The sequence below is a fragment of the Spermophilus citellus genome (genome assembly GCF_964194105.1).
Source record: "Spermophilus citellus genome assembly, chromosome: 9".
Taxonomy (NCBI): domain Eukaryota; kingdom Metazoa; phylum Chordata; class Mammalia; order Rodentia; family Sciuridae; genus Spermophilus; species Spermophilus citellus.
This window is the reverse complement of record NC_138191.1, coordinates 138,452,595-138,464,275: the sequence shown is the minus strand read 5'-3', so window position 1 is coordinate 138,464,275 and position 11,681 is coordinate 138,452,595. Positions and strand designations below refer to the sequence as shown.

The following is an 11,681-nucleotide window of genomic DNA, read 5'->3' as shown; positions in this document are numbered from 1 at the left end:
GGCTCAGGAGCCCACTGTCCACCCCGCCGGGGCCGACGCCTGGCCCCTGCGGCAGCCGCTCTGCACCCTCTTCCTGGCTGGGGTCTGGGTCCGGGACCCCCAAGACCTGGGCAAAGGTGGGCCTGGGCTGGGAGGCAGCGTGGGGGGCGGCCCTCCAGCTGGGCCCTAGTTTCCATTCCTGCCCTGTGACTCCCGTCCCAGTTTCCATTTCTGTCTTGGTCACCAACAGCTGCGCCCCCGCCCCCCCCCCCCGGCCACCCTAGGTCACAGCTGTGCCCGTCTCCCCTCCTGGAGCCCCAGTCTGTGGTCAAGGGGGCTGACTGCGGCCCACCCACAGCGTGCCCCTGGCCCCTGCCCCCCGCCCAGTGGGGTCTACGTGACAGCCTGTGCCCTGGGTGTGCCCTGGGTGTGCCCTGGGGTCCTGGGTGCCCAGTGGTGGTCAGCAGCCCTGCTGCTTGGCTGCTACTGGAGGAGGGCACTCTGAGCTGGATGCCCCCGGGCTGGGAGGGCTCCACCCCCTGCCCTGCCCAACCCAGGTGTCCAGCCTCGGCCCGGCACCGGCACTAACGACCCCACGTCCAGCCTGTCCCAGGAGACAAGGCCCAGGCCCCACCACACAAGACTGGGGGAGGACCTCCACCCTAGGACCTGTGGAACCGGTCACCTGCAGGAAGGTGGAGATGCTAAGGAAAAGGGACCCAGGGACAGTCTTCCCTGAGGAAGGGGCAGGGTGGTGACCCAGCAGGGCTGGCCTGGGAGGACACTACCCACCATGACCAAAACCCACTCTGCTCCCGTGACCCTGGGGAGGAGCGGGCACAGGACATTTGAGGACTGGATGCCTGCCCTCCTCTGCCACCCTGTGGTCTCTGACGCACATAGCCATCTGTGACCAGGCCTCGCCAGGTGGGTGGAGGCCTCAGAACCGAGGGCACCCGGCCCGGAGCAGGTGGCCCACTGCAGGCGGGGGACAGGCCGGGGAGCCCGCCAGCCCGGCTAGTCTTTGCAGCATCCTGTGCTGGGCCAGGAGTCCAACCAGGCTGGGCTGGGCTTTCCGGCTCCCGGGGCTGGGCCTGGCAGCCTTCCCTGGCAGGAAGCCGGGTCCGGGCTCTCGCCCGTGGTGCTCCTGCTGCACAGGGGCCTGGTCCTGAGACCCAGGGACCGGGCACCCAAAAGAGAGAGCTCAGTGTGGGGCCCCTCCGCAGAGACCCCAGCCAAGGACCCATTCTGGGTCCGGCCCAAATAACAGCATCCCTGAGCCCCTTGTCCCTGAGCCCCTGGTCCAGGGCCGGATGACGTCTACCCTCCCTGCAGCCATCCCAGGCCACTCTAGGATGGGGGCCGTGTGCTGAGCCCCAGCTTGGAAGGGGGAGCTCTTGGCTGCCCCGCGTAGCTCAAGCTGCAGCGGTCAAGGCCTCACACTGCTTGTTCAGGCCAGGCCAGGACAGAAGGGGACGGCAGGCCCTGGAGTCCCAAATGAGGGCTGCTGCCCTCTGGGGCCCCACTGTGCCTAGCATGCTGCCTCACGCAGACGGCCCTGGGCCAGGCAAGCTGACCCCAGGGCTGGGGCCCCGCCAACAGCAGGCTCTGCCCAGGACTTGGGACACTTCACCCCACTTGGCAGGGGACACCCTGCCTAGAGTGCCCTACGGTGCTTGGTGGCTTCCTGAGCTGACAGCTCAGGGTGCAACAGATAGAGCGTCGTACCCCATCCCGAGGGCCAGGGACACCCAGCCCAGAAAGCTCTGCCGTGGGGCCTGGGCCCCCCGCCCTGGCTGCACCCTGGCCTCACAGCGCCCCCATAGTGTGCCCATCTCAGGGAAGGACACTGTGTGATGTCACCCAGGAATCGTGCACACCCCAAATTCCCACTCCCTCTGGCCATGGGTGGGGTCACCAGCCTGGACAGTCCTGCTCTTGGGTGCCAGGTCCAGGAGGGCTCAGTCGACCCGTGAAGGGAGTCACCTCCACGGGCAGACGGGGCGGCCCTTCCTGTCCAGTACAGCTGCCTGCTCCCTGAGCCCACCTTTCCGAGGCCGGCAGGGGTAGCTGGGGGCTGGGGTCTTAGTGGCTCCAACCACAGGAGCCCCCACATCACAAAGTTTGCAGAGAGGGACCCCAGAAATATCTCTCCTTCTGGGACCCCACCCTGCCCCCTCGCCTCCATCAGGGAGGTGACCCCATGATACCCGCATACCTGTCCCCTGTCCCCACAGCTTGCTTCTCCCCTCAGGGCCATCCTTGGCCCACTGCCCACTGAGACCCCAGCCCCCACGGCCTGGACCGCTCCTCCCATCTGCCCCCACACCCAGCTTCCTCTGGCCAGTGCCTAACTGTCCCCGAGTGAGGGCTACTGTGACACCCTCCACAGATCCCCAGTCGAGGTTAGTGTAGCTGATGAGACCCAGGAGGGGCAGCCTGGGCTTCAGAAGCCGGGCGGACGTGAGGGCCAGGCCCACCCAGGCCAGGTTAGGATGGCAGGGCACGGAGCCGGCCTGAGCCTGTGACAGCCTGGTTCTACCACCTTGGCGAGAGCCAAGGCTGCGGGTTCCCAGGGGAGGCTTCCTAGGGGCGGCCACAGGCCGGGCAGTAGGGAGCCAGCCGCCCAGGGTCGGTCCAGCCAGGGCTGGGTCCTGGCTTCCCCTGTTGGCACTAAGCAAGTGGACCGTGCCCGGGAGCCAGAGGTGCCAGGACCCTGTGTAGGGGCCCATCCCTGCTGCAGGCCCAGGATCCAGGGAGGCCTGCTGCTGGCCCTGGTGGCTGGAGTCTCAGTGGGCAGGTGGCCCTGAGGGGCTCCCTCACACTCAGGCCCACTCCAGTGGGCTCTGGAGGTGAATCACTCGGGGGCCCCCCTGTCCAGGGTTGGGGTGAAGGCGGAAGTGTTCCTTCCTATCGATGCACACTGTCCCCCTGAGAGTCACAACTGGCTAGGCCTTGCTGGGGCTGTCCAGCTGACCACGGGCAGCCTTATTTATGGTCTTTATCCTTGGCCATGACAAAGGTCAGCCTATCTGCTCCTCAGAGACCCGAGTTCCCAAGCCAAGAGAAGCTCAGAAGGCGCCACTCTGATGGATGTGGGCTGCCACCTGGCCCCTGCTTCCTACTGTCCCCAGGTCCCCACAGGGCTTCCCCAAGGCATGCTGAGGGCCTCTCGTCCTGGGTCTGGGGCCTCAGCCCAGGGCCACCAGGGGCCACAGGCAGCCTCTTCCCACCTCCTAGGGCTTCCTGGCCTTCATGTCCCTCTTGGCAGTGCCCCCCAGGGTCTCCCCCCTCAGCTCTGGGTGGCTCTCCCTGCCCTCAAGAGGTGGGAGCGGGAAGGGGCAGGAGAGTCGTTTGCTGGCCAGGGGTCATGCTGAGACAGGCCTGGTGGCTGCCCACAACATGGCCCTAGGACGGCGGGCTCCCAGGCAGGCAGTGGGCTGGTAGGGGCCGGCCAGGCTGCTCAGGAACCAGTCTGGCAGGCTGGGCACCCTCCAGGAAGCCCTGCCTGGGAGGCGCCCAGGCTCCACACAGCTGGCCTCATCTCCTTCTGGCACTGACACCAGGCAGGCTGCCCAGGCTGCAGACAGGGCTCCGGGAGGCCTCCCCTGGGAGTGTCCTGAGTGACCAGTCTGGCCAGCAGCAGAGGCTGGGAGGAGCCTCCTGTGCCAGGTGGCCCAATAAGAAGGTGGCAGGGACTAGACAGACCTGTCCAGCTCCTGTCCTGGGCTGCGGCCTGCTCATGCTGTCCTCTGCTGACCCCCTGTGCATCTCGTGGTCTGCAGGGTGCGCTGGCTGAGGCCTTGCTGGGCACCCCTCCCTCCCTCCCTCCGAGTCCCTCTCCCTTGGTGGGTCTGTCATTTCCCTCCCCACAGAGACCACAGAGGACGCTCCTTCCTTCCCATCAACGCAGCATATCATTAAGGGGTCCAGTGAAGCCGGTGTTCCCTCCCTGGGGGGGTCACAAATCAGGAGAGGGGCACAGGGGAGGACTCAACAGAGCCTGGGAACTGGATCCCCTGCCCAAGACCCTCCTGGGGCAAGAGCTCCTTGGGGTGTTCTGGGGGTACAAAGGTCAACTCATGTCTCTGGGGTAGCCAGCCTCATGCCCACCCCTGTCCCGGTTCCCAGGGGAGGCACCCAGAGGCCCTGCCTGCACCCGCCCCTGGGCCTGCAGGCCGGGGGCAGGCACGGCCCACCTCATGCTCACCCCCACCAGCCTAGGGGCGGCCGACTACCATCAGCTCCCATCCAGCTATGCTGGCAGGCTGACTGCCACCTGGGCCACCCCGGGCCACCTGGGGTGAGACGGGAGCTATGTCAGGCCTGGCCTGGCTCCCCGGGAATCAGTGCTCAGACCAAGATGGGCCAGAACCAGAGGGCAGCTGTGACAGGCCACACCCTGGACCTGGTCCTCCCCAGAACATGATCCTCCTCCTGGACACGATCCTCCTCCTGGACACGGTCCTCTTGCCTGGACATGGTCCTCCCCCTGGATATGATCCTCCTGCCTGGCCCTGCCCTAGGCTGAGCACTCAGTTGCTAGTTCTGGCCACTGTGGGTGGGCCGTGGGAGAGTGGCTCCCATAGGGTGGGCCAGGCGGACTCCTGAGTGGGCCCACCAGCTGACGGCCTGTGGGCGAGAATGCACCATCCCCACAAACCCCAGGACAGCGAAGGGCCCTCCGAATGAGTTGCCAGACCTCCAAACTGCCCAAGAGGTTGCCTGGACCAGAGGGGACCCTGGCTGCCTTCCTGAGTCCCTGGGGCCTGCGCTGCTGGCTGGGCTGGCCCCAGGGAGCCCTGCCCTCTCCTGGGGGCATGTTGCAGACCTGGGTGGGAGGGACCCTGAGCTGCACAGCTTCCTGGTCCACCACCACCCCTTCCTGCTCCACAGCTGGGGCTGGACCCTGCCCCTCTCGGCCCCCTTGCAGACCCCGCTGTTCTCCCTCACCTTCTGCGTCTGGGACAGAGCCCTTCTCCTCTGGCCTCTTCTATTGTCGGAGAATTGAAAATTTGCATATATTTAGTTTGTGGGGAAGTTTCAAGGTGGGGCTGAGGTGGACGTGGTCTTCTGGCCCCATGGTGGTGCTGGCCAGGCCCAGGGTTGGACTGAGCTGGAAGAGGCAGAGCCCGTCCACGGCCACCTCTACTGTCGTCACTGGGATCCCTTTGGCAGGGGTTGAGGGACAACCAGAGGACAACCTGGCAGTGAACAGCCACCTCGGTTGCTCCAGGCTGGGACCAGGAGGCCCTGGGTACAGTCTCGGGCCCTCAGGCCCTGCCAGGAAGCCGAGGGGCAGAGGACCGAGTGTCCTGCCTGAGTCCCCCATGCTCAGAGGCCCACAGGCAGGTTTGGGTGGCCGCTGGCCCTGGGAAGGAGGAGGTGTAGAGGGCCTCCTTCCTGTAGAGCCGCCTGCCTGAGCCTGCAGGACCCACCGGGACTGGCCTCTTGTTCCCAGGGGAGCCCTCTGGAGGCGCAGACCCGCCCCCGTGCCTCCGGGGTGGAGCAGTGGCTCTGAGCTTCCTGCTGTGGGTTTGAGACTTTAAAAACCACGCATGCTTTGGGGGAATTAAATACCAAAGGACGCTCTCCACATGCTGGACGCAGCAGCTGCTGCCGTTCCCAGCAATTTTTCCTTCCTAAATTGAAACATCATTTTCTTTGTTTTTCTCTGGACAGAAATGTGGTTTCATCTTGAAGCAGAAAAAAAAGCTGCAGAGCACCTCTCGCTGTGTCTGAGAGGAGACCGGGCAGAGGGTGCCCAGGGCAGATACGTGGGGGTTGGCGGGTATGGCCCCGAGTCACCCACACGGCTCCCCACCTCCTGGCCCTCCTGGTTCCTCGGAGGCAGATGGCCAGGTGTGGGGGGCGCTGAGTGCAAGGGAGTCTGAAACCCGAGGAGGCTGGTGGCCGGTGCCCAGGGTCAGGCACGGGAGTCTGATGCCGTGGTGGAGAGGGGCTATGGCCTGTGGGTGGCCCAAGATTGGAAATGCAACCTTGCCCTGGGGCACTGCCCTGGGCTTTGGAAGGCGGAGAAGGACTGCCTGCCCTGTTCCCCGTGGGGACGGGTGCACCTGGGGCTCAGCTCTGCTCACCCCAGAGCCACGGGGTGCTGGACCTCTCCAGATGAGGCTGCTGTGCAGGCAGGTGGAGGTAGGTGTGTGGGGCAGGAGAGCATGGCCCAGGTGTGTGGGCACGGGAGACAATTGTTGGGGTAGGACAGGGGGCTGTGGCTGGGGATGGAGAGCCACCTCGCAGAGAGCTGGCAGGAGCTGGGTTTGGATGGCCCCCCTGTGGCCTACTCCTCCCTGGGGGAGGTGGTGCATGGCCAGCTGAGCAGCTGGCTGCCAGCAGTGACCAGGAGAGCATGCATCAGGCTGAGGCGGTGAGGCAGTGCACAGACGGCCAGCACATAGGGCCTGCACGGAGTCCAGGAGGGCACGGCCAAGCCAGGAGGCCCTTCCAGGGGTCATCCAGGTAGACCGAGTGGCCAACTTCCCTGGGTCTCCTCAGTGGCCAACATGCCCTTCAGGGGCAGCAGTGAAACCCCTGGATGACCCTCCTTTATCACTGCGGTAGGTGGTGCCCAGACACACTGCCTGCTGCTGACCTGGCATGGGTGGGCAGTGCCTGGCAGAGGCAGCTGGGCCACCCCTGTCCCCAGCCTGAGCTGGCAGAGAATTTAAATGCAGGCTTCTGGCCTGGGCATGGCCTGGATGGGGCAGATGTGCAGGCCTCAAAGGGCATTGGCCAAGCAGCAAAGGCCCCAGTTACAGGGTGCAGAAGTGACCCCACTTGTCCTGTGGGACTTCTTTGACTTCCCAGCTCAGTGCTGGCCAGCTCCACCCACATGTGCACCTGGGAGGGCCATGCACGTGCCACTCAGGAGCTGGTGTGGAGTGCTTTATTGAAGCCAGTGGCCACGGGACTCCCGTGGGCAGCCCTGCACACCCAGGCTGCTCAGGCCACTTGGGGACATGGGACATGGGCTCCTGGGGAGGCAGCAGGAACTTGCCTTCCAGACGAAGGTGGCCTCCGAGGTGCTGCGCTCTTAGGTGTGTCATGAGCTGCCTCTGGCTTCAGGATCTGACGCCTTCTTCAGGGTCTTGGGGCTTCTGGCCGGTCCCCTTGGCCAAGACCCGCAGGTGTTTGAAGGCAGTGGGCAGTGTGCGGCCCAGGAAGGGCGGGGTGGTCACGTCATCGATCATTATCACATACTCCCCTACAGGGAACGGGTGGAGCTGGTCCTGGGGCCCCTGGTGGACACGGTCGCCCAGGCTCCTGCCCACCCTGTCCAGGCCCCTCGGCCTGTGATCTTCACCTGCCACCCTGTTTCAGGACCCTGCCCAGTGCCCACCTGGGGCTCCAGGTGTCCTGGGATGCGGCTGCCACCCCCCTGGACGGTCAGTGGGTGATCCTGGAAGAAGGCGATGAGGGATAGCCTTCGGGCCCTGGCCCTATGGATCTACCCTACAGCCGACTGGCCCTGGGGGTCCACCCACAGCTAACTGGCCATGTGGCTCAGCGATTCTCCTGGAAACATTTTCCTACTTTTTTCAGGAGGAAAATTACTTGATTCCTCTAAAATGTCTGAAGGAAGCAGGCCGCTGAGGCATAGCGCGTCTGCTTTGGTTTAGACATCCCCGGCCCAGCCCGATGCGGGAAAGGGGCCATCCAGGACTCGGGGAGCCTGAGGGCTGCCTGCTGGGGGGCTCCCGAGGAGGAAAACGACTTTTCCTTTCTGCAGTCTGTAAACTGTCTGGAGAGCTTCAAAGTTGGAGAAACCATAAAAAAGAAAATAAGAAATAACAAAAAGGGAGGTTGCCATAGAAACGGTCCTCTCCCCCTCCCTTGCGCCCGCCGGGGCTGGCACCAGAGCAGGGAAAAGGCTCCCCAGGCTGGCCCAGCTCACACCAGGAATGTGGCCGCAGCTGAGCAGAGCAGATCGACATTCCAGACGCCAGGCCTGGAAAACGGGCCGCTCTCCTGGGCGGCCGGGCGGGGGCTGGGGACGCCTGCACATTCCTGGGGCAGGAAGAGGGGGCTCAGGGGCCGGGAGTCTGTTCCCTGAGTCAGAAGAAGCCACGGTTCTGGGGGCTGCAGGCTGGGCTGGGGTGCCTGGGGGGAGGGACACATTCTGCAGCCGGGCGGCCAGCATCAGGTCAGCCTCCCCAGCGGGCCAGGGTGTTCCCAAGCAGCCTGTCTCTAGGCGTTCCCAAGAACACGCAGCTGCGCCAGCCGGCCAGGGCAGCTGGCTGTGGAGCCAGGGTGAGCTCAGCTGGGCAGTGGCCGGGGAACCCAGGCTGCAGGCCTGATCTGACCCCGTTCCTAAGCACCGGGTCCATCGGATGGAAGAGGCTGGCAGGAGGGGGCTCTGGTGGTGGCCACGTGCTAAGGCCTGGGTCTGGTGTCACCTGGCCCCTGGGTGGCCCCTCACTCCCTGGAGCTGCCACAGCTCTGGGAATGAGTCCCAGGCAAAATGATCCTTCTCCCAGGGTCTGCGGCTCTACGGGAGAGAGCAGGGTGCTGACCCCCAGCACCCTGGGTGCTCCTCCCGGAGCCAAGCGCACACACCAGGGCTCCTCAGAGCCTCCTGTGGGCTCAGCAGTGGACCATGTGAGGGCTGCTGTCCAGCAATGAGGGACCCTGCCCGAAATCCTGGTCCTTCTCCCAGCCTAAGCACTCCTCTGGGGCGGCTGGACAGTGGGGGCTGTGGACCTGGGACTGAGTGGTGGCCCTGTCTCAGCTGACCTCCGGCCTGCCATCAATCCTAGCCGTGTGAGGCGTCCATTTCTCAGGCCGTCCCAGACTCTGGAGAGGTGGGGCTGGGCCATGGAGCCTGCTGGCCGCCAGCCACAATCCTGGAGCCGCAGGGCAGCAGCCATTTCGGTGGGCCAGGCAGACAGAGGCAGCCTTTCTCTGTTGGACACACGTCAGCTGCCCCATCCCCCAGCCCTTCCAGGTGTCCTCTTCCTCTGAGGAAGCTACGGGCATTCAGCTCGTCTGGGGTCTGGGGCCTCGGCCCAGAGGGTGGGGCTGAGGTCCAGGCTCCTGGAGAAGCCCAGGCCTGAAGCTGCCTGCAGGGGTCACTGGGCCCCAAGAGCTCTGTCCGAGGGCTGCTCAGGCCCTCGCTCTGCCCTATGAGGCCTCTGGGGTCAGGAGGGCGAGGGTAGGAGGAGCTTTGTTGCTGGGAAAGCTGGTGTCTGTCCACAGGGGCCCAACATGAGCCCCCCTGGTCTCCCTGGACCTGCCACCAAGCCTGCATGGCCTCACTGCAGGGAAGCCCTTTGCTCGTTTGGCCACCGCCATGGCAGCCCCCTCTGTGATGGCAAGATGCCTCCCATGGCGGCTCTCTTCCCTTCTGGAACATTCTCATCACCTTCCAATCCTCCTGGGCCCAAGCGCCCGACCCTCCAGCAGCCCGAACCCCTCCCCATCCGGGCCCCGTCTCCCAGGCCCAGGGCCTGGGGTCCACACCCCACACTGCTGGCAGCCCCAGCGTCCACTGTGAGCAGGTTGGCTGGCTGGGGTGCCTGCTGTACTCCTGCCCGCCTCTCCAGATGTGGACGAATGGCCATGGGCCCTGACCGTGGGCCACCACAGCTGCCTACCTGGGTATGCGTCTGCCACCAGCTCTGCTGTGGTCCCATCAGGCCTGCAGGGAGAAGAGAGCTCTCTGAAAGTCCTTCCCGGGCCCCTCTTTGAGCTGCGTCCACCCAAAGCAGGGCCAGCAAATGGGAAGGGGTGATGAGGGCCCAAGGAAGGCAGAGACCCGCGTCCCCGTGGGCTACTGGGCAGGCACATGTGCCCTGCTGCTCTCTGGGGTCCCACCTCTGCCTTCAGAGGCAGAGTGCTCACAGCTCCCTGGTACCACTATGGCGTCCACTCCTGGAGAGAGTCCCCGTGTGGCCTCTGGCCTGGCTCTCTGCTCCATGGACTGTGGGTCTCAGTGAATGAGCCCTTTGTCTAATCCCAGGGACGCTGGGCAACAGGGTGACACAATCTGTGTCCAGGGCCGCCCCCCTTCTCACAGAACTGAAGTGCAGCTTCTGGGCAGCTGGGGGCTCAGGGCAGTGCAGAGTGCTTTCTGTAGCATCAGCGACCTGGGGCCAGTGAGGCCCAGAGCCTCCTGGAGGCATGGAAGGATGTGCTTATCTTGTGTCAGGAAGGGGCACCAGGCAGCTGGGTGCTGGCAGGCTGAAGCACCCACATGTGGCTGTCCCCCCTGGGACAAAGGGCCAGTGTCACGTGGAGCCTCCTGAGTTGGGGAAGCAGAGTTGGCAGGTAAAGTGGGAGAGTGGCCAGTCCTGCCTGAGTCTTCCTGTCTGGAGATGGCTCCGGCTAAGGGGTGTGACCTCGCTCTGGCCACGCTGGCCACCAAAGACTGCCCGGCCCCCGAGGTGGATAGAGCCTGTGCCTAAGATTGGCTGCTGACCCAAGCCCAAGTTTCCAGGGAGGGGGCTCCGAGGTCCTGCCCATCAGGCTCTTTTCTTCTTTTGTGGTAGTAGGGATTTGACCCAGGGGTGTGCCGCACTGAGTGACATCCCCAGCCCTTCCATGTATTTATTTAGAGAGGGGATCTCGCTAAACTCTCCTGGAACTTGCAGTCCTCCTGCCTCAGCCTCCTGAGTTGCTGGGATCCAGGTGGTTTCTGAGCTTCAGTGAGGGATGATGGGTTTGTCCCACCTGCCAGGGCGGTCGGTCATTCGCGGGGCTGGGATCATCTTCAGGGAGGGAAGTGCGGCCAGCAGAGCCCTCAGGTAGTGTGGTCAGCATCTGTCCCTTGGATGAGCTCTTGGCCTTTCTGGCCTCCTGATGAGCGGACAGGGGCTGACTTGGCAAGGCCACCCAGCCTGGAGGTGTGCGCTCCAGGTCGAGGGCCGGTGTGTCAGGCTGGGCTGTTTCCTGAGGTCCGTCCCAGTGGATCTGGGGAGCCCGGAGGCTGGCACTGTTTGTAGCCTCCTCCTCCACCCCTGCCTTCCGAGGCCAGTGACTTCCTGTCACTCAGGGCCCCGAAGTGGCTAATGGCCAATGCAGAGCTAGAGGCGGAGAGTACCAGGACTCAGTGACTGGCCAGGTTTCGACCCCTTGATAAACAAATGCCACATGCATGGTTTGGGTGATAAAAAATTAAAGACAAAAGATTTTAAAATTACTTCATTGTGAGTGGGGGAAAAATGGGCCTCTGCTGAGCCCCAGGAGCCATGTTAAAGATCGTGGAGTGCGGGTGAGGAGGGGAAGGGAGATAAATAATTTAGCACTAAGAATAACCAGAGTCTGTCAGGCTGCCAGCGTTAAGAGAAATAAACGGGGTTACAAGAATCCAGAGAGTTTTTAAAGCACCCCCAGGGCTTTGAGAACGCCGAGGCAGAGCCAGGAAAGAGCCGGGCGGCGGGGGCAGGGAGCCCTTGGGGGCTCTGATTAACGGGCAGCGGCGCGGGAGACATGTGGTCAGACCCGAGGCCAGTTTCCGTGGAGACCTGGAAGGCTGGGCCCGGGAGAGCAGAGGGCAACGCAGGGCCGCAGCAGTGTGAGGGAGGGGTTCCACTGACCCCAGATAGCAACTGGGCACCCGCTGTGTGTGCAGCCTGGCTCAGCCTCCAGGAGGCAGGAGAGGTCAGAACCACACATCCTTGGAGTCCGCTGGGGCAGAAGGCTGGCCAGGGCCACGCAGGGCTGGTGTCCAAGGGTGGGCTCAA

The 11,681-nt window shown here is 64.2% G+C and overlaps 1 protein-coding gene across 3 annotated transcripts in view; it reads right to left on the bottom strand.

The window, feature by feature from the left end:
- Positions 1 to 2,893: 2,893 nt before the first annotated feature.
- The window catches only part of MORN1 (MORN repeat containing 1), a 59,393-nt gene continuing 50,605 nt past the window's right edge, over positions 2,894 to 11,681 (bottom strand). For all 3 annotated transcript variants that reach the window (XM_081307356.1, XM_081307357.1, XM_081307358.1), the window contains 2 exons: positions 9,594 to 9,637; positions 2,894 to 7,204 (listed from right to left, as the gene is read on the bottom strand). In XM_081307356.1, the coding sequence (XP_081163482.1) occupies positions 7,062 to 7,204; positions 9,594 to 9,637 (187 nt within the window). In that variant the 3' untranslated portion in view covers positions 2,894 to 7,061. The remainder of the gene's footprint in view (positions 7,205 to 9,593; positions 9,638 to 11,681) is intronic.